At 37.5% G+C, this 23239-nt stretch overlaps 1 protein-coding gene across 1 annotated transcript; it reads right to left on the bottom strand.

Moving 5' to 3' along the window:
• Window positions 1-5276: 5276 nt before the first annotated feature.
• On the bottom strand, window positions 5277-22038 carry INA (internexin neuronal intermediate filament protein alpha). Its single transcript, XM_051981331.1, has 3 exons — window positions 20663-22038; window positions 12788-12912; window positions 5277-10736 (listed from the first exon to the last, which is right to left on the bottom strand). The coding sequence occupies exons 1-3, from the start codon at window positions 21713-21715 to the stop codon at window positions 10427-10429; spliced, it is 1488 nt and encodes a 495-aa protein (XP_051837291.1). The 5' UTR covers window positions 21716-22038; the 3' UTR covers window positions 5277-10426.
• Between the last annotated feature and the right edge of the window lie 1201 nt (window positions 22039-23239).

Raw genomic sequence — 23239 nt, 5'->3', positions numbered from 1 at the left:
TTATTATCATCTATTACATAACAAGATGACCCTCAGTGCTATATATTTAATCTGTCTAATGTTTAATTTTACATTCTTTCTACTTGACTTTCAGTTTATAAATTGCCTTCCTTCCTTTTTTTATGGAATGTAATAATACTTTATGGCATTCTGAGAGTGAATGGGCTTTTCCTCTTTTAACCTTATTCAAATGCTTTTAAAGGTCAATAAAGAGAAAGTTTTTTGTTGGATTAGGCTTTGGAGATTAGTTTGATATCATTGTAGAGATAGCAATGTTAATTTTGCCGCTACACAGAAGGAAAGGGGGGGAGGGAAGTCTTTAAAGATGTGGCCAATCTTTCTACACTATAAAATTGTATTGGCACATATGTATTTTCCCTTCCTGAATATACGTATAGAAATTGTACTTTTCTAAATTGTACTTTCCCATTCTGGTTTATGAACTTTTTCTGTTTCATGAAATAAGATGGATTGAAGAGGAACACAAAACAGCTTCTGTACTTTATAGTTAAGAGAAATCTGCCTATTCTCATTCTATTTTAATGAAACAAATAAAAGCTACATGATACCCTGTCCTCTTATTTTATAAAAGCTAACTTATTACAGAACATCATTTAATAACCTGTATTGGAGTCATTTGGTTCTTAAGTGCAAAGAAGCTGTGCCAGAAATATAAATCTCAAATCTTTCACAGTGGAGAGTAGGCAACAACTGCCAGCTAGCAAGTGAATGCTATTTTACCACAACCTCTAGAATTCTGGCTTCCTAATGCATACTAAGGAATTCATAATCTGGATATACTTTGATGCAAAATGCTTTTTTTGTGGTAGCAAAAAGCTGGCAATAAAGTGGATGACCATGGATTAGAGAATGATTAAGCAAATTAATACACGAAAGTAATGGGAAGCTATTGTATTGTAAGAAATTATAGTTATATGGAAATATGTTTTGCATAACTATACATTTATAACATATCAAATTGTTTGCCTTCTCAATGACGGAAGAAGGAAGAAAGGGAGAGAATCTGAAACTCAAAAAAAAATGTTAAAATTGTTTTTATATGTAATTGGGGGAAAAGTTAAATCTGAAGAAAAATGATAGTTGTAAGAAATTCAGAGCAAGATGGAAAGTTGTATGTGAATTGAGGCAAAGAAAAAGCAGCAAAACCAGGAAAATGATAAGTGAGGTTCTTTAGTAATGTAAATAGAAAAGACCAGAAACAATATGAATTCTGTGTGATTATAACAACCAGTTGTGGCTCTGGAAAAAGATAAGAAAGTGCATTTCCGGGAAAACTGGGACACTAATGCATTGTTGGTGGAGTTGTGAACGAATCCAACCATTCTGGAGAGCAATCTGGAATTATGCCCAAAAAATTATCAAAATGTGCATATCCTTTGATCCAGCAGTGTTTCTATTGGGCTTATATCCCAAAGAAATACTAAAGAAGGGAAAGGACCTGTATGTGCCAAAATGTTTGTAGCAGCCCTGTTTGTAGTGGCTAGAAACTGGAAAATGAATGGATGCCCATCAATTGGAGAATGGCTGGGTAAATTGTGGTATATGAATGTTATGGAATATTATTGTTCTGTAAGAAATGACCAGCAGGATGAATACAGAGAGGCTTGGAGAGACCTTCATGAACTGATGCTAAGTGAAATGAGCAGAACCAGGAGATCATTATACACTTCGACAACGATATTGTATGAGGACATATTTTGATGGAAGTGGATTTCTTTGACAAAGAGACCTGAGTTTCAATTGATAAATGACGGACAAAAGCAGCTACACCCAAAGAAAGAACACTGGAAACGAATGTAAACTATCTGCATTTTTGTTTTTCTTCCCGGATTATTTATACCTTCTGAATCCAATTCTCCCTACGCAACAAGAGAACTGTTCGGTTCTGCAAACATATATTGTATCTAGGATATACTGCAACATATCCAACATATAAAGGACTGCTTGCCATCTAGGGGAGGGGGTGGAGGGAGGGAGGGGAAAAAAATCGGAACAGAAATGAGTGTCAATATAATGTAATTATTAAATAAAAAAACTTAAAAAAAAAAAAAAAAAAAAAAAAAAAGAAAGTGCATTTCCTTAGTTTCACTGAAGAGGTAAGGGATTGTAGATCTGGAATATAATGTGTGCTATCAAATACTCTCAATGTGTAGATTGTTTTTTGCTAATTCTTTTCAAGTTTCTATTACAAAGGGAAGTTCACTGGGTAGGCACAGGGAAGGAAATTTTAACTTTATAAAATCTCAGAACTGAGAGGGACTTTACAGGCGATCTGGTTCAACCTTCAGGAATCCTTCTCACAAGTGGCCACACAGAACCAGCTTCTGCTCAAATCCCTCCAAGAATGGAAAATTGTCCACACCACATAACAACCCATTCTATTCTTGGATACTTTTGATTTTTAGAAAGCTCTTTTATTGAGCTAAAATCTATTACACCTTTTCCTTTCTCTCCTTCCCCATCCCAAGCTCTCAGAACTGGAGTTACAAATGTGGAGATATAAAATGGAAACATGTCATCTGCTTTTCCATTCTTATGTAAGAAAATACATAATGATTCATAATCATACATACCTGTTTAATATTCATAGTCCCAACATAGCTTATATAACTGAATGTAAAATTACTTTTATTTTGCTCAGTAACACTGCTAAAAGAGGACTTTTTCCTCCAATTTGCAATGACCTGACCTGTACAAGATTCCAGATCTCAGAATGGTGATTTTTGGACCACCTTCTTCTGAGAATTCAGTAAACTCTGAGAAGAACAATGAAACATCACAAATACTCTTTATTTATTGTCTTCTTAGGGGTTAGTGGACAGCCCATGAAATTGTAACCAGTGGAGAAAGTAATCATATTGAATGCCACAACTGTTATTTACATAAAAAAGCAAACCTAAAGATTTCTCTGAGAACAAACCTCCTTTTGTTTTTTACATGTAGCCTGAAATTTCTTTTCTGATTTGTTTGGGAAGGGTAAAGTACCGCAGAAGGCATAAATCTTTAAATATCTGCAGGGTGACTCATGCATTTCTATTACAACCCCATTTGTCCCTATAAAATTGAGGGATTGGAAGAATGCATTAATTTTGCTATTTCCTACTACCTCCCCCATCCACAAAACACTAAATAAACTCACGGAATTAAGAGAAAAAAAGAAAAACTAGGGGCTTCACATCACCTTGAAGAGGATCAATAGAGTAGGAGCATAAGTCTTTGATCTACCCCACTAATCATTCTCTTCAGTCTTTCAGATTCCCAGGAAAGCATGTTAATGTAATGAAAACAGTTCTTTGTGTGGCTGAATCCAGAAGAGCTCGCCCGTCACATGTCAAAGATTTATGAAGGTGAGATATTTTTAAATTGCCAAGTGCTTGATAGCATCAATCCATCATGTGCATAAAATCCAAAGACATACCAAGCCAGTCATGTTAATTGTGTTAATTTAAGAGAAAAGATTTGCCCTGGATGAGCTCAGCTTGTGAGGCATTAGAAGCTATATCAGTTGTAGACAACTATATTAGACTTGTATCCATCCATTCATTTGGTTGAGGGGGTGGTGCTGAAGGGGGAATGATTTTTTTGGATTCTTTCCAGATCCTCAAAAATAGCTGGTAGTTCCCCAATAAAAATAAAATTGATGAGAATTCTCTAGTTGTGCTTCTCACTCTGACTTTCTTGTCTTTATTTAAAACTCATGGGAGACCTCTGACCTTCTCTGTGAACAAAAGATTCTGCTCTCTGGTAATCAATACCTTTGTTAAGTCAGGACTTGGATGTTCTTAATGGATTCATCCCATTAAGATTGGCCCAGCAGGGCACACACTATGGTCTCAGCTGGCATTAAAGAATAACCCTTTCTTCGGCTCAGAAAGCTTCAGTGAGTTTATTATTGCTATTGTTAATAATAATAACACTTAAATAATGCTTCCCGCACATGCTTTGAGTTTTATTATTCTCATTTTACATATTAGGAAACAGAGAATCAGAGAGTAAATCCATAGCCAATAAGTATCAAAGTATTCTTTCTATTACATCAACATTTCTCTCTGATGGTTCTGTAATTGCAATTGCATTTTTCAAAATTGTCAGCATTCCTTTATAGGGTTGGCAAAGTGCTTTAAGCTTGTCAATGACACTCTCACTCACTTAGAGTCAGCCCATAGGTTCTAAGTGTCAGTTCCCAAGAAGTCAGCATGATTTGTTTGATTTCTGAAGCCTATAATTAATAAAAATAAAAAAAATAATAATAGCTACCATTTTTTGGAGTTGATATTTCTTTTTTGGAGATATATTTAACATTATATTAAACTTAAGGACAAGAAAAGGACTCTGGAATAGAGGCCTTTACTCTATAGGGCTATTTTTATCCAGTGACTTCTGCCAGAACTATGTTCAATTTTGGTAATGTCTAAAAAGACAAAATTAGCCAAGCCCTTATCCCAACCTTTTCATAAGCTACTGTTTTTCTATCACTACTTCTAAGTGACATTGCACTCATCCCCAAGGAAATCAGCTACACTTTGCTTGAGGTTTTTGCCACTGACAGGGCATTCTGAAGCATGATGTATATTGTGGCTCTCATCAATCCAATCCAATTCAGTCTAACAATCATTTATAAAGTGCCTATTACATGCAAACTATATGTTGGTGGTTGTAGTGAAGCTCAAATGAGATAACATAGGTAAAGTAGTTTGCTTTAAAGTTTAAAAGTTCTATATAAATGCTGGTCATTATTATTTTTATTAAATATCAGTTCCAAAATTAAATATATTATTATACAATCAATATAAGCTTGGTATTATCATTAACCCCTTTTCATAAATGATGAAACTGAGGTTTAAGTCAAGTGATTTGCCCAGGAACAATGAAGGAGAAAAATAAGAGGAAAGATTTCTGTATCTTCATAAGGGAAAAGCTCCTAATGTTAAATGCTCAGGATTCAACATATTTGATTATTTGGGAAATTGCTTTTAAGTATCAAGAGCACCTGAAGTTGAAAGTCACACTATGTGTCACTCATATGTTCTCCAGATTTCTTGCTTCATTTTCTTAGAAATATTTTGAATAGCTTTTCAGTTAGTTGGTAATAGTTAAAGCTACTTCTATTCTCTCTGCCTTACATTTCTTGACTACACATGTTACATATGACTATTCTGATTATAATCTCTTCAGTTGTCCTATAATTTGTTCTAAGGTCTGTCTTCGTTTGCACTTTAGCTCACAAAAAACACATCACTCACTGAAAACTCAAATCAAGTAAATAAGTTTTTATTAAGAACCTACTATGTGCTAGACATTATACTAAACATACTACAAAAATAAAAAATAAAAGGAACTCGCAATCTAATGGAGAGAGACTACAAGTGGACTTCAATGTATAAAGATGTATACAGGATAAATGGAAAATAATGTCAGAGAGAAAGCATTAAGAAGAAAGATTAGGAAAAGCTTTTTTTGGAAAGTAGAATTTTAGCTGAGACTTGAAGGAAGCCACTGAAGTCAGGAGGCAGAAGTGAAGAAGGTGAGAATTCCAGGAGCCAACCAATAAAAACGCACCCAGATGAGAAACTGAGTGTCTTGTGGGAATAACAGTGAGTCCAGTGTACGTGCAGGGAGTAACGTATTCCTTTTTAGGGTTGGCAAAGGACTTTGAGCTTATCTATGACAATCTCACTCACTTAGAGTCAGCCCATAGGTTCTAAGTATCTCAAAAAGTCAACATGATTTGTTTGATTTTTGAAGCTTATATTTAATAATAATAATAATGGCTACTCTTTTATAGGACTTTTTGGAGCTGATATTTCATTTTTGGAGTTATACTTAATATATTATATTAAACTTAAGGACAAGAAAAAGACTCTGGGATAGAGGCCTTTACTTTATAGGGCTATTTTTATTTATTCTACCAGAACCATGTTCAATTTTGGGAATGTCTAAAAAGACAAAATTAGCCAAGCCCTTATTCCAACATTTTCTTAAGTTACTGTTTTTCAATCACTACTTCTAAGTGACATTGCATTCATCCCCAAAGAAATTTTCCACACTTTTGAGATTTGGTAACCTGGTACCAAGGTAACCTGGTAAGGGTCAGGTTATGAAGGACTTTAGAAGACTAACAGAGAATTTTTATATTTACTCCTGGAAGCAATAGGGAGTCTTTCTAGTTTACTGAATAGGGCAGGGTGATATGGTCAGACATACATTTTAGGAAGATCATTCTGAGAGGTGAATAAAGGATGGATCAGAGTCAGGAGAGATTTGGGACAGAAAGACCAGGCTGTTGCAATAGTGAGGTGATGCTGGAATGATGGCAGTGTCAGTAGAGAAGGGGATGTATATAAGAGATGTTATAAAGGTAGAATCAACAGGATTTGACCTTTAACTAAATATGGTAGAGGGTGGAGTGAGTGATGAATTGAGAATGATACCTAGTTTGTGAACATGGATGACTGAGAAGTGATAGTGTCTTTGACAATAACAAAGTAGTGAGAGGAGAAAGGTGGGGGAGTGTGGTGGGAGGACAGAATAATGAGTTCATTTTTGGACTTGCCGAATTTAAAGTGTCAATGGGACATCGGATTTGAGATTTCAACAGACAATTGGAGGTGTGAGACTGGAAGTTGGAAGAGAGATTAGGAAATTGGATATGAAAATATTAGAAAAAGCTGGCCATAATCAGCAGTTACAGGTGCCATAGTTTTCATTGATGTGATTAAAAAGGGTCTTGGCAAAGATGGATTCAGTGAACAAATAATTCTTGGAAATAGCAATCTAAATGTCCTCTTAAAAACTAATTTAGTGATAGAATATGCCAGTTCAGCAAGTCCTTAGAAGGTATCTAAATTACAATAAGCATAGAACTATGAATCTAATTTATCATTAGCAATGCCATCAGTCTCTTTAAGCAGTACCTAAAGTACTATTAGATGCATGAAATTAGAAGAATAAAGAGATCTCCAAAGGCTTTTCCTCTTGAGTAAGAAAATCTAAGCTATAACTAGGCTAGTATTCAAATAATAAGTCTTAATCACTGGATTTTGATGTTAACTTATCTGCCTGCTGGATAGAATGCTGGACCTTGAGTCAGGAAATTCAATCCTGCCTCAGACATTTACTGGCTGTTAACACTGAGTAAATTATTTGGTTCTCTAAGCCTCGGTTTCTCTTTCTGCAAAATGGAAATCATAATAGCACTACCTCAGAGAACTGCTATTAAGATCAATGAGATAACATGTAAAATTCTTTGAGATCTTTAAAGTACTACTATGTGAATGTTATTTTATCTATCAATACAAATGGATAGTGGAATCCATTTACCCTATATTTGCCCAGACAACATCTAAGTTCTGCAGAGTTAGGTCATTTATCTGGGTTAAACAAAGGAATCTGGGATAGAAGCATTCATTCTATAGGGCTATTTTTATCCAGTGACTTCTGTTAGCACATGCTCATTTTAAAGGAATGTCTAAAAAAGCAAAATTACTCAAGCTCTTATTCCAACCTTTCCATAAACTACTGTGTTTCTATCACTGCTTCTAAGTGATAATGCTTTCATTCTCAAAGAAAAGTATCCACACAAGAGAAGTATCCCTCATCTGCTTGAAGTTATTCCATTGACAAGGCTTTCTGAAGTATGATGTACATGGTGTCTCTCATCAATCCAATCCAATATAGTCTAATAATCATTTATTAAGTGCCTACTACATGCAAAGATTCTGGATTTACAAAGATAAAATAAAAAATAATCCTTGCCCACAAAGAGCTTACATTCTACTGGGGGAGGGAAACACAACATGCAAACATGTAAGTATATAAGTGTTAATTTGAGAAAGAAAGAGAGGGTACTAACAACTAAGGAGATCAGAAAAGTCTCCTCACAGGTTAAGGGACCTGAGCTGAGTCTTGAAGGAAGCTAAGAATTTAAGAAGCAGAGGTAAGAAGGGAATACATTTCAGGCATGATGGACAGCCTGTGAAAAGCACAGAAATGAAAGATGGGTAGGGAATTTAGGGAAGAGCAAAGAGGCCAATTTGACTGGAATGTAGAGTGCATGAAAAGGAGGAATATACAATAATACCAGAAAGGTAGCTTGGAGCTAAGTCACAAAGAACTAAGGTGAGGCAAGAGGAAGCCGTTGACAATTCTTGAGCAGGGAGCAATATAATCAAATTTGTACCTTAGGAAGATTATTTTGGCATATCTGGAGAGTGGATTGATATGGGGAGAGACTGGAAACTGGACATCCAGGTAGGAGGCCGGTAGAGGTGATCAGGATTTGAGACAGGGTAGTAAAAGAAATGTGAGGGTAGAATGGACAAGACTCAGCAACTGGTAGAACATGGAGGGTGAGGGAAAGGGAAGAGTAGAGAAAGCTTTGAGGCTGTGAACCTGGGTGACTGAAAGATTGGTGGTGAATAAGGAAATATAGAGGATAGGTGGATTGTTATTTTGCAGGATAAATGAATGAGTTCACTTATTTCTAATGCTTGTATTTATATTAATGAAGCTATTAACAGTTTATCAGGGCTTTTGTAGAGAGAAGTGAAATGTGTACATACAGACCAAAGTCCAGTTCCTGAGTTCTCTGTGGTTTGAATTGTACTTGCATTGCAAAAAGACAATCAAAATGGTGTGATCTCACAAGACCAAAATAATCCTCCCCTCATCAAAACAGCACACCACAAATAACACAGACTATGAGAATGAAGTTCAGGTGTTCGGGGGGAATTATCATTTTTACTAACTTGTGTCTTACAGCAAAAGGGAGAAGGAAGAAAAGTTGAGAGTGAAAAAAATTGACTGTTCTAAACCCTTGAATTCATTGAGATCCAATAGGACAGGAAAATTTAGCAAAACTATAACTACCTTATCACCAAAGAGCCCTAAATTGAAAATGTGTAAAAAGAGATAAGCAAGACTCTTCAGTTGTGATGAAGGTGATCATAAGCAGTTAGGGGTTTATTTTCCTACATCATACTTAGCAGGTGTCATTCAGCACAAATAAGGCTCACGAAACGCAGAAGCTACTTCACGAGGGACACTTATTGGGTTGACCACCTAGGACCCACTTTCCAAACAGGAAAATGATACAACTACAACTCTGCATTCAAGGTCAAGACAATGTGTTGGTGAAGACAATTTAAGAAATAGAAAATTCATGTTATTTCCTCTTTTCTATCTGCTGGTGATTTTGATTGATTGAAAGGGGGTTATTTGTATTGTTTCCTTCAACTGTACTTTGTGTCTTAGTGAGGCCCAATTACATAAAATATTCAGTGAGACTCTTGGAGTATAAGAGAGCATCGACAAGGCTTCACTAGAACTTGGGTTGGATGGAAGGAAAGATAACAAATGTGACTTTATTTAAGGGACAATATGTCTTCTCACGGGACCATGAGCAGACTAATGCTACATCACCACAAATGAATAATTACAGATGAATGGAATCCTTGGCTGCTTCATTCTTAGAAATATGTCTCATCTAGTTTATCCTAAATCTATCAGGCTGCCCACAAGCTTAGAATTATTTCTAATGTGCTTCTAAAGTTTAAGTGAAAGGCTACACTCCTAAGAGTGAATTTTTGATTAAAAGGTTTTGGGTCATGAACTAATCAATCTAGGAAATATTAGCATTTTCTATGTGAGGGGAATAGAATTATTAAAATGCATCATTCATTGCCAAGTTCCTTTTTTAAACTACATTTTAAATGATGTGAAATGGTCATGAAAAGTCATCACACACATCACAGAAATGACCACCATGCATGTAGTTACCCACTGGGCACAGCAGGCTGCAGGGGCAAACTTTTTCTTTTTTGAAAAAACTGAAATTCTTTAAAAGGGAAGAATATTAACTGGCCTTTTATTTTTTCTGAATGAAGATGAGCTAGAGCAGCACCTGAGGAGCCAACGTTCACACTATATCAAATAGCTTTAAGCAGCAGTTACCTAGGATGTGGGCAGGTTGATTCATCTTTGGCAGTGATTTTTTATGTATCTAAGGAGCATGAGTGAACAGGGTGTGGGCTGAGGCTGGTGAGTGTAAATAAGATTTAACTTTAGCTCATAGCAAATGACAATGATCACAGAAGATTTAGCACCTCCATTAGCACCTTCTCTGGCCCAGAATTATCTGTCTGCTTGAACGAGAAGGGCATATTACTGGGTAACTTCTCTGTGATTTTTCCAGGACCATAGTTGGCTCCTGGCAGGTCAGGCTGCTTCTACGTGAGTTTTTCTTACTTGAGAGAAAATTCAGTATTGAAAATGAGACTAAAGCCTGGATATATTATATACTAAGTAATAGGTGTTTCAGGAAAAAAGCTATTTAAAAGGTCAAATGCATATTATTCCCTCTTAAGTATTAGTTTCTTATTTGTTTAAGGTTTTTTTTAAGCACTGACTATATTTTTTGATTTGTCATGGTTATTTCTTCTAGGTTTGATTTTTCGGTTTTCTTAGTAGATATTATGGTTTCTTCCATTATTTCTGCAAAGCTCTCCTCTATCTGAGAAGACTTCTTGGAGGTTGCTTTAGAACCTTCCTCTTCCTTCTCCTCTTTCTTAAAAGACAACAGAGGGGGTGACGATTTGGAGGCAGTTGAGCTAAACATTCTGGATGATACCAAATAACCAGGATTAGAAGGTGGATTCAGCCCTGAAATGGTCATTCCACTGGTGCTGAATCGGGTCTCTTCACCTTCTAGTAGCTTCCTGTAAATATAAGAGAGAGAAGATTAGCAGAAAATGTCAGTGGGAAGCGAAATCACCAATCCATTCAGAACATTCAGAACAAATGCACTTGGTTTCCTAATTTAAAGTCAGATCTTTGAGTATGTATTTCTAAAACCAGAGCATTGGGATGAATCTTCAGAGATTATTCTATTTGTTCCCCTGTCTCAAGCCTCACAGCATCTCAAACATCCCATTCAGACAGTTAAACATACTTTTTTAGAAAGGTAATTGGACAATTCCTTCTAATACCACCATTAATATCACACCTAATAAAAAATCAAAAATAATTTTTTATCACTTTGATTCTACTAATCTCTAATGGGAAGCTATTTTGTACCTCTTAGCTACAATATGAATAACAGAGTAGGAGGCACATATGAATCTGTGGAGGGAACTATTTCTCTCACTTAAACCTGCATTTCTGTGCTTCTCTTTTATATATCTAGAAGCAAGGGGAACACTGTTAAGGAAATCAGAGTTTTAACATAGGCACTGAGACTTTTTGGAGATAGGGACAATGAGTTAACTGATTACCAATGACAACTCTGAAGAATATGGGGTTGAAGCTATCTGTTTGAGTCCCTTGTGTAAATAACTTTATGCCAGGCATAAATAACACAAGGAAGACATTTCTTCTTTATTTTTGAAGGGATGTTCTTTGAGGGATGAATCAGAAGACTTGAGAGCTCAGTGGATAGTGCCAGGTTTGAGGGTGGAGGTGAGCAGAGAAACTAGGGGATCCACATTTCTAAAACTTGCCCATTGGTTTTGTGACCATAGGCAGAAATTTGCCTCAATTAGCCTATTTTCTTATACAACAGAGATAATCTCTATCAAACTGTAAAACACTGTAAAGATATGAGTTTTTTAAGGTGGTGCAGAAAGAATACATAGAAAGCATTGTTCATGCTGACCTCTATGTTTAGAAAACACTTGTTCTCTTTCTACAAGGCACTGCTTAGTGAACTTTCCTATCATAAAGTTTCCCTAATTACCCAGATAAACAAAATCACTCTTTCCTCAAATCTTTGACATAACTCTGCTTTCACTTCTATATATTTGGGGAAAAAGTTACTTATAAGTGTTCTGTATCTCCCCAACTAAATTATAAGTTACTTAAGGATAGAGATTTTTCTTTTTATTAACATCTTTCTGCACTTTCCTAACATAAAACCTCACAATTATTTGCTGAATCAGAATCTAAAGAGAAGATTTATAGTGGCAAGAAAATAGAAACTAAGGAGGTGCCCATCAACTGGGGAATGGATGAACACAATACATGTGAATACAATGGAATATTGTTGTGCCATAAGGAGAAAGATATTTGGCACAATAAAGAGAGCTCTGGTCCTTGAGCCAGAAAAGCTCAAGTTCAAATCCAGAATCAGATACTTAATTTAACCAAGTGGCTGCCTCAACCTCAAAATGGGGATAATAAAAACACCTAATTCCCAGGGCTATTGTGAGGATCAAATGAGATAATATAATATGCCAGGCATATAATAGGTGCTATATAAATACTGATTGTTATTGTTATAAAAATTATTAAAATTACAGTTTCAGCAAAACCTGGGAAGAGTTGTATGAATTAATATAGAGTGAAATGAACAGAATCAGGAAAACAATTCATACAATATACAATTGTTATACAATAACAAAATTATAAAAACACTTATGAAAACAATTATAAAAACACTGAAAGACTTAAAAGCTCTGCAGTGATGGATTCAGGGTGCTGAATGAGTCCATGCTGATCGTGGACAATGCAGGAATTTTTAAAAATTTATGTACATTTATTACAAGGTCTACAATATCATGACAAGAATAGATTAGGTTTAAGGAAAGGGAGAGGTCAAAGCATAGGCCACCCCGAAAGTGCTTCATTAGGACTGTTGGCTTGGTCATATATTCACATAGTTAACAGAAAGAGAGAATACAGTCAAATATCCACCTTAGTTCCATGCTTCTGATGACCCAGGCCCACCCAGAGTGGTGACCTCAAAGAGCACTAGCTATGAGCTGGACATTACCTGTAAGCTGCAATCTCAATGTCCAGGGCCATTTTGACATTGAGCAGATCCTGGTACTCTCGTAGGTGACGAGCCATCTCACTCTTTGTGTTCCTCAGGTCATTCTCTAGTTGTCCAATGCTATCCTGAAAAAGACAAGTCTTGATCAATTAGCCCAAATCAACCTAAATCAGTGGTACTTCCATAGGATGTATGACTGGTCACTATGGAAATTTATAATGTCAGATATGGATTATCCCATTCCTGGATTGTCTTATTACATTATTCATCCATTTATCCATTTATTCATTTAACAAGCACCAATTAAGAATTTACTCTGAAATTTTTTGTTATATGGAATTCCTCTCTGGGAAGAAGAGGAAGGTGAGATCAAAGGGAAAATTTAAGTGACACACAAAATTCATCAATAAAATTTATTTTTTTAAAAAGAGCTTATACTATGCATTACTCTAGTTTTAAGAGAGACAAAGTTTTAAAGCACGGTCCCTGCCCTCATGAAGCTTATAATCTAGTAGGAAAAATAATAATCCAAAAATAATATATCCTATCTCTACTTAATAATCTCCATCAAGGGCTCAGAATCAAGAAATTCCCATTGGAAGCAAAACAAGGAGAACATTTACCCAGTAACAGCAACATTGTGTGGATAATCAACTTTGATAGATTTTGCTCTTCTCAGCAAACATATCATACAATGATCTAAGATTGTTCCAAAAGATTCATGATGGAAAATGCTTATCCGCATTCAAAGAACTATGGATTCTGAAAGCAGATCAAAACATACTATTTTCACTCTTGTTATTTTTTTTTCTTTTGTATGGTTTTTCCCTTTTGTTCTGATTCTTCTTTCACAACATGACTAATGTGGAAGTATATTTAATATGACTGTAGTATAACCTTTATTGGATTGCTTGCCGTCTTGGGGAGGAGGAGTGATGAGGGAGAGAGGCAAAAAAAAACCTGAAATCAAAATCTTATAAAAGCCAATGTTGAAAACCAATAAATGTCTTTAAAACTTAGATGATTTGTCCAAGATCATGCAGCTAGTTAGCATCTGAGTTCAGCTTTGAACTTGGGGATTTTTGACTCCAGGACCAGTGCTTTATGCTCTATACCACCTAGTTGCTTGTTTCTTGTTTGTTTTCTAGAATACCACAAAGAAACTCAAGTAAATGGTTGTAGCTTTAATAGTGGAATAATAGGAATACAAAATTAGTAGCATAAAATCGACATCAGGATGAAGGGGCAGCTGCTATCTGTGGTTGATAACAATAGAAGTGGAATTGAACCATCTGGAGGGGGAACCAGCTGTGACTGATGCAGTAAAGTCATAGTGTTGCCCAGTGGGCAAGGAGGTAAGGTATTGCCTGGAAAGCTATTACAGCAGCACACATTTCACATATATCCACACACAAATCCCAGAGATTTGTTCCCTTTTCCTCAGTGATATAAGAATCACGATTGGAAAGGGAGGATTATTTTCCTTTTTTTAAAAAAATTAATTTTAATTTATGCAATAAAATAAGCATTTCCATAATTCTTTATAGAACATTTCCATATTTTTTTAAAAAGATGATTACACATGAAACAGCAAATTTATTATGCGCAACTTGCTATTCCTTTTAAATATATAATGAAATTATCATGTAAATTTCCAAGAAAAGAAAGAAAAAAAGAAAAATTCTCACTGAGACAAGAGCAGGGCAGTATCTTTTTCATGTTTTTATTTCCTTACATTTATTTCTCAAAAGCTGCTATACAATCTCTTTACTAACAGCCTTTTATTTATTATTGTTCAGTTGATTCTTCTAAGTACAAGTCCAGGCCCAGATAAAAGAAACTTTGAATTTATTGGTCATGATACTTATTGAGTATTCCAGATTACTAACCTCATATAATTGCATGAGGTGTTTGTTGTTTATTTGTTATTCATCCTTTGTTCTCAAAGAAGACAGATGACATTAAGAGGATGATGTATTGACTTGCATGTGAACTGGATTTAAGTGAAGCAGAGCTGTGCAAAGTCATCAGCCTCGCTCCTCCAAGTCACTGGAATTCAATGGCAAAGCAAAAGTCAAGCTGACCAGTAATGGTCACATTGGATTAGGAGACACAGAAGATTCAACAGCCTGAGAGCATTATCTTACTGAAAACAGTGACGCAGGTCTGTGCATTTGATACCTGAGCTATACTACATCATATCTGCTAGGTCGATTCACATCTTTTACTGGTTGATCCTAAGTTCACAAAGTCAACCATAATTGATGTTGCAAAAGGTACAAAGCTTTAAACCCTAAGAAATAACAGAAAGAACTTAAATTATACTACCCACTATGTTATAAGCAGTAGAATTCAGTGGAGGATAGACCCTGATGGCCATAAGGATAGAAAAACCACTGATAAGCCTTTAAAAGTAAGTAAGTAGAAATACCAATTACATGGAAGCAAAAAAGTGTTCTAAAATTGTTAAAGACTCATGGAAGACAAAGAAAGACTCCTAGAAGGTAGTGTGCATCTTATTTCAAAGTACTACTGAAAATGACACGATAAATTTAAATTGATGCCATCAATTTAATTTCAATGATGAAATAGATAGGTCCTTTTCTGAAATGAAGATCATATGGTGGGGGAGGAACTGATCATTTCATGGTTAGTCTACTGTGGAAGACTCAGAGCTATGATTTGGGGCTTGCCTTTTGTTGTTGTTGTTTTTTAGTCATGTTATACAAAAAGTTAAGAATATCAAGAGAAACAATAAAAAAAAATCAAAGAATGGTGGCCTAGCCATGGCAGACCTAAAACTGTATTATAAAGTGACAATCTTCAAAACTATTTGGTACTGGCTAAGAAGTAGAGTGGTAGATCAATGTGACAGGTTAGGTAGACAAGACACAATAGTCAATGACTATAATAATCTACTGTTTGATAAACCCAATGACACCAACTTCTGGGATAAGAACTCACTATTTTTCAAAAACTACTGGGAAAATTGGAAAGCAGTAAGGCAGAAACTAAGTATAGACCATATCTCAAACCCTATATCAAGATAAGATTGAAATAGATTCATGATTTAATCTTAAAGGATGATATTATAAGCAAAGGATAGTTTACCTGTCAGATATTTGGTGAAGGAAGGATGGTCAAAGAAGAACTAGAGATCATTTTGAAATGAAAAATGGATAATTTTGATTACTTCAAATTAAAAACATTTTGCACAAATAAAACTAATGCAGCCAATATTAGAAAAGAAGCAGAAAGCTGGGAAATAATTTTTACAGGCAGTGTTTCTGATAAAGGCCTCATTTCTTTTTTTTAACTTAAAAGGTAAAAAAATACCATGCTGTGATCCACATTCAATATTCATTGTCCTTTCTCTGGATGTGGATGGCTCTTTCCATCACAAATCTATTGGAATATATAGAGAACTGAGACAAATTTATAAGAATACAGGTAATTTTCCAATCTATAAATGAACAGTTTTCAAATGAAGAAATTAAAGCTATTTATAGTTATCTGCAAAAATGCTCTACATTTTTAAAAGAAATTAGTCATGTTCCATTCTTTGTGATCCCATTTGGAGTTTTCTTGGCAAATATACTGGAATGGTTTACCATCTTCTTCCCCAGCTCAATTTACATCTGACCAAACTGAGGCAAACAGGGATAAGGGATGTGCTCAGGGTCACGCAGCTAGAAAGTAGTGAGGCCAGATTTGGGCCTACCTATCTTCAGACGCGGCTCTCTATCCACTGAGCCACCTGTCTTTCTGCAGTAAAGTAGAAAACAGACACATAATGACACATATGCTGTTAGATACCATCAAAGTATTGGTATTTTTTTTGCTTAAGTTTACTTTTTTGTTAGTAGGAGCATTGTTTTTGTCCAAAAGATATGTCTCAGAACATGGCAACATGATCATTTGCTTTTTCTAATCTGGTATAGGCTTTGGAATCAGATATTATATGAAAAGAGTAAGTAGGTTGTACCAAATTTGGGGACATGTCGGTTTATAAACTACATAATCCATGTGACATCAATTTTGGCTTTTCATGAATTTTTTTCTGACTTATTTGTCAGCTGTAATTTCTCTATAGGTGAAGTTGATGAATCATCTGAAGGTAACTGTAATTTAGATCATATGCTCTACTTATTTGTTCTGTGGATTAAATTATGATAAGAGGTGCAGTTTTCCTCTTAGTAGCAGGAAATCTTTCGACAACTGATCTGATTCTTTCTTCTTCCCTCTTCTTAGATTCCTATTCATACCTTGAATAGGTTTTCAAAAATTCCATGTGAAGGTAATTCGGCACTTTCTGTGAATAAGAATAGTATTGCCCGTGTGAAAACCTACTATATAATTTCAGTCTACTACCCTGGGCTATAGAGCTTCAGGGTCTGCCTGAGGGAGGTGGATGAAAGACTACTTTACTTATCTTAAGAAATCTCTTTATAAAATCACTAACATCATCACTAAAAGCTAGGTCTGGAAGATGAATAAAACAAAGAAAGGTCATGGTTGTGAAAAGGAGGAAAGAGTGGCAAGAAATATCTCTATTTATTTGGGATATCATTCTCAGTTTCCAACAAGACCACACCTTCAGCTAGGGTGGAATAAATACAGCACTGTCAAATAAGCGCTAGCATTCTGTAAATGATGTTTTCTTAAGCCATAGGTAATGAATTGAGGACAAGGAAGAAATGTCTTTTTGGAAAAGAACTTTCCTTTCTTCCTTTGTTTTCAGAAACAAAGAGTAAAATACATATCCAGAGTATAAAAAAAAGAGAATTTCTAAAAATGAAAGATCACTGGGAGTCATTCTGGCAATGGAATTAAGTAGAAATGAATTAGCAGAAAACAAACAAACCCTCTGTCTCACCTAGTAATTTCAAAGATAGATTTCTCTGACTCTATATTTGCATGCTGCCACTTCTTCCTCACCCTGCCCTATCATTTTCAGTGGATAGACCCCATATACAATTTAATTAGGCTAAGCTCCAATTTCATCCTGGTGAGAGCACAGAAACCATTTAACTTTTCCCCAGAGATTACAAAATAAGAAAGATCAGCAAAGTTTTTCAAAGAAGCAACTTCACCTTTCAAAGACCTGTGGTTGCCTTTTCATTATTGAGTTGGGTCACTGAGCCCCTATCTGAAATTTTACCTTTGCTCTTTCATAAGGCTTTGCATTTACTCCAAGAATGTGAAGAAAATGGGAGAAATGATACAGGGATTGGAATTTCTCTGTTCAATGAATGGGAATGACCTCAAGGAAAAGAGGTGCTTGTATTTGACTTATAGCATGCCTAAATGACAATGGTTCTTCCCTCTCTTTAGCTACTCCACTACTCCTGATTTGAGTCATACCATGGTTGACTTAATGATGTCATTTCAAGTTATTCTTTGTTTCATATGTATCAATTTTTGCCTCCACAATTATAATATAGATATCATCACCTAATATTTCTTTGTATCTCATATCTAGCATGGTGTTGAATGTACAACAGGGTTCACTGTATACTCATTAACTTGGTTCTTCTGTGTCCTTCCTCTCTCTATGTAAGGACAAATTTATAAAGTAAGATGTTCCTTGGTCTGCTGGAAAATACACTGATTGGTTGGTTGTTCTTTGAAACAGAAGAAAAGGGAATGTTATCCTTGCTTCTGCAGGGGGGAGGGGGGAAATACAGGATATTTGAATCTTAGTGAGAAAACCATGGTGCTTAACTTGACCTGTTAAGAAATTCCTTGAGAAAGAAGATATCCTTGCTTCTTAACTAAGGTATATCCAGCAGCTTCAGCCCTCCTAGGACACTAAGTGAGCCTATGAGCCACACCCAAGGAAAATGAAGTAGCTCAGGAAAGTCTGTCTTAACATCACTCCATTCCTATGAGACATTCCATTTAATGGAATTACTGGGATAGAGAGGAGGGTGTGTATGTGTGTGTGTGTATGTGTGTGTGTGTGTGTGTGTGTGTGTGTGTGCGCGCAGCACTGCAGAGCTGCAGCTGCCGCATTTTTCCTGCAGACCTGGGTCTGACTGTCCATGCTATTGTGTGACCCTGAAAGAAAGCCTTAAAAATAAAAATAAACAATCAAGCCTCATAAATACCATCTTTCCCCCCATTACCAAGCCAAGAAAGGAAAAGCTATATTTTATGCTAGCTAACAGGATGCCATGGTATCAAATTGAAAAGACAGGTGTCTTAAAATTAATCTACCATGGGCACCTCCCTTTCATCACAGAGTTACAAAGCTAGACTGCTAGGGGTCACCTAGTCCTTCTTCCTAGATTCTAGAAAGAAGAAATGCAGTTTAGACTTCAATTATAGTAGTATTTCATGAATTCAGAATGGCTGGAACAGAGCCAGATATTTAGTAGAAAGCTTGGGTTTTAAAATTTTGTGATGCAGTTCAACTTTATTTTTATATATCCACAGTAGTTCCTAGCAGTAGATAAAACAGATATACTCCTCAGGCCTGCTTGAACAAATAATAGCAATCATTTATATTTTAACACAACTTACTTTATATGCATTTGATAAAGGCTTATTTGAAAGTAATATGTTTGCAGACATTGTTTCAAAGACAGTTTGTGCTCTTCAGATAAAGAGTTCCTATCTTATTTACACAAATTATTTTTCTCAAACACTTTCTTCACAAACAATGTGAAGGTGTAAAATTCAACCCAAATCAAGGTGAATCATCCCCAATTTATGAATTATTGGAGGCCAAATTAATGAGGCTTTATTGTGTCCCTAAGTAAAGTCACAGAATTAACATTCTTGGCTAGCACTTCCCTCCTCCCTACCCCATACTGCTGCCTTTTGTCCCTTTCCTGGTCAACCACATACATTCTATAGCAAATCTGAAGATGCAGTAGCCATTGTTTTCTGAAGGTGGGGAAGGAACAAATGGGAAATATCTTTTCTGGAACATGAAGGATAGGTGAAGAGGGACATGCAAATGCCTATAACTGCCCTACAACAAAGAAGTCCCAGCCTCTGTTGTTCAGCTCCAGCGCTACAACAATCAAAAAATAAATAGATAAATGAATAAGTAAAAATCAGAGGAAAGGGTGCTTCAAAATAGAATCTCATTGTGCTATGCAAAGAAAATGGTTTCTGTAAAAGAACCAAACAAAAGCAAAATTGTATGCCTCCCATGAACGACTAGTGCATAAGGCGAAGAATATACAGCTGAGGGCTGGGGTGGGGAAAGGGAAAACGGCAATTGTCTAGAGAGCCATAACCAAGATCCCACAAGGGAATGATAAAGGGAAAAATCTATCACTGCTTGTGAGACAGAGAAAATTGAAAGGTGTTAAGAATGGCCAGTACCATGGACAGCAACCGTCGCATTTTTTTTTTTTTTTTTTTTTTTTTTTTTTTTTTTTTTTTTTTTTTTTGTCTTTTAACCTATAGATTTCAGCCTCCCTACTGATTCTTTAGCAAAAGCGCTGCTCCAGAAGCAGAAATTGGGACCGGGACTCTATGGGTGTGAAAAGAAAAGGAAAGCAAATAGATCGATTACTCCGTTCCCTTTTCATCCTCACCTCTTCTTTAATATAACCACTCTTGTCTCCATTGGAAGAAGGGTGTGGTAGGCTGCTAGCTTAGTTTTTTTAGTCCATCCTATTTCTCCGAAAATCAATACTAGAGGAAAAGAAAGGCTGCTGTCTCCATTACTGTGTGATAATATCCATTTTGGGAGGAGTCACGGGGGAGAGCTGGACTTTCTAAAGGGGGATTAGGATCAATCACTTGGATAAAACACTCTTTAATCGCTCAAGGTACACACACATGCCAGTGTTGATGGACTTCCACTTTTACTCAAGCAGGAGTCACGAGTGAAGTAAGTAGTCCGACACCACTCACCTGAAAGCCAGCCACCTCGGCACTGTGCCTTTCCTCCATCTCCAGGATTTGCCTTTCCAGCGACTCATTGGCGCCCCGGAGCCCTTCGATCTCAATGGTGCGAGCCTGCAGCTGGCGGCGGTATTCGTGGATCTCCTCGCGGCTGGCTCGGATGGCTTCGGTGCTGCGCGCCGCTTGCTCGTTCAAGTTGGCGAATTTAGACTTGTACCACTCCTCAGCGGACTGCAAGTTTTTGGCAGCCAGAGACTCGTACTGGGCACGGATCTCCCGTAGCGCCGAGGTCAGGTCCGGTTTGGCCACCGTCATGTCTACCTCGGCCGAGGCCTGGGACGATGCCTGCAGCGTCGCCAGCAGCTCAGACACTTCCTCCTCGTGCACTTGCCGGAGGAATGCTAATTCATCTAAAAGCGCCTCCACCTTCTTCTCCAGGTCCAGCCGGGCCAGGGTGGCGCCGTCCACATCTCGCTGCTGCGCCTTCAGGGCGCGCTCTGCGCCCTCTCTCCCACGGCTCTCCTCCTCACAACGTGCCCGCAAGCGCTGCACCTCTTCGGCCAGCCCGTCCCGTTCGAGCAGCGCCTGAGTCCGTGCGGAGCTAGCCTCCTCCAGCTGCGCCCGGAGCTCCCGCAGCTCGCGCTGGAACAGCTCGCCAACGCGTGAGGGCTCTGCGTGGCGCTGCCGCAGCGCCGCCAGCTCAGCCTCAAGCGCACGGTTCTGGGTCTCCAGCTGGTGCACCTTTTCGATGAACACTGCAAAGCGGTCATTGAGGCCCTGCAGCTGCTCCTTCTCGTTGGTGCGGATGATCTTGTACTCATTGTTGCGGGCCGCTGCCTGGCTCAGGTCCAGGCTGTCGGGCCCGGTTCGGCGGTAGCTCAGCCCCAGCCCAAGAGAAGAGGAAGCGGAACATGCACCGGACGAGCCAACATTGCAGCGGGTCAGAGACTGTGACCTAAAGCTCCCGGCACCGCCGCCCCCGAAGCGCGAGAGGCGTGAGCCATCCCCAAACACCTTCCTGTAGGAGGAGGAACAAAGATAATGGTCTGAGCTGAAGCTCATCGTGCAGGTGACTGCCAGACTAGTGAGCAGAAGACCAAGCTGATCGCGACTCTGAGTACCCGGGTTATAAGGCGCTGGAGGTGGAGCTGGGAGGGAGCGCTAGAGGCGGGGCGTTCGCGGGAACCATAGAAAGGGAAGGTTTTTGGAGGAGAGAGAGCTGGGAGTGGTGAGTGATGTGGAGTGGGTAAAAGATGAAGAGAGTGGGTGGGGGGATGGGGAGGAGAATCGCACTGCAGCAGCGCAGTCGCTGAAGCTGAGTGGCCATTCTGGCCAAAGGACCTGAAGGACCAAGATTGCAGGTGGAAACTGTGTATCCTCTCTTCCATGAAGGAGCAGCCTGGCTCCCGGTCAACCCATTTCCCCTATCACCGACGTCCTCGGAGAAGTGACTTTGGCATTCCCACCATTAAACCAACCTTGACCATGCCCTCAGCATAGCACACCCTACGGGATGCTGTATAGTCATTCTACCTATGATTTGTCACGATTCTATGGTTCCTCCTTCCCTTTTCTTTCCCACATCCATCACCCCTGAATTCTGGAAGTCTGCCTCATCAGGCTGGGGCTCTTCAATTGCAGGTAATGTCTCTTCTCAGAAGACAGCACTGGCTGGCTCTTCTTTATTCACACTACTAACTTTCCCAGGGGACTTGTCTCCACCCTTTAAACCTCCCAAAAAGGTCTAGATGAAAACGATTTCCTTCATCGCATGAGGAGCTTCCAATCTACAGCCAGTATCTTGCTTCCATCTCAGGCTACCTAAGAAGATATATATATATATATATTTTTTTTAACATTTAAAAATTTTTTTGAGTTTCAAATTCTATACTTTCCTCCTGGAGATGGTAAGCAATCAGGTATAGATTATACATGTGCAATATGTAAAACATTGCCATATTAGCCATTTTGTACAAGAAGACTTGAATGAAAGAAAGAAAGTGGAAAAAATAGCATGCTTCAGTCTGTATTCAATCGTTCTTAGTTCTTTCTCTGGAGGCAGATAACATGCTTCATCATTAGGCCCTTGAGATTGCTGAGAATAGCCAAGTCATTCACAGTTATTCATTGAACAATATTGCTGTTAGCGTGTACAGAGGTTCTCCTGGTTTTGTTCACTTCACTATACAGTAGTTCTCGTAAGTCCTTCCGAGTTTTTCTGAAGTTATCCTGCTTGCCATTTCTTACAATACAATAATATTTGTTCCATTAGAATCATAGCCATTCTCCAGCTGATGACATCCCTTTGATTTCCAGTGCTCAGTCACCAAAAAAGAAGTGCTGTTAATAGTTTTGTACAAATAGGTTGCTTTCCCTTTTGGGGGAGGAGATGTCTTCAGGATATAGAGCTAGCAGTGATACTGCTGGATAAAAGGAAATACACTTTTATAGCATTGATGGGCATTGATGTCCCAGTTTTTCCCCATCTCTTCCAACATCCAACATTTTCATTTTTTTGTCATATTGACCAATCTGTTTTACATTTTGTAATGCTCTCTATATCATCTTTATACTTTAAATTCTTCA

Source organism: Antechinus flavipes, chromosome 2, assembly GCF_016432865.1.
Source record: "Antechinus flavipes isolate AdamAnt ecotype Samford, QLD, Australia chromosome 2, AdamAnt_v2, whole genome shotgun sequence".
Taxonomy (NCBI): domain Eukaryota; kingdom Metazoa; phylum Chordata; class Mammalia; order Dasyuromorphia; family Dasyuridae; genus Antechinus; species Antechinus flavipes.
The sequence above is the reverse complement of the archived record's forward strand: the minus strand, read 5'-3'. Positions and strand labels throughout refer to the sequence as shown.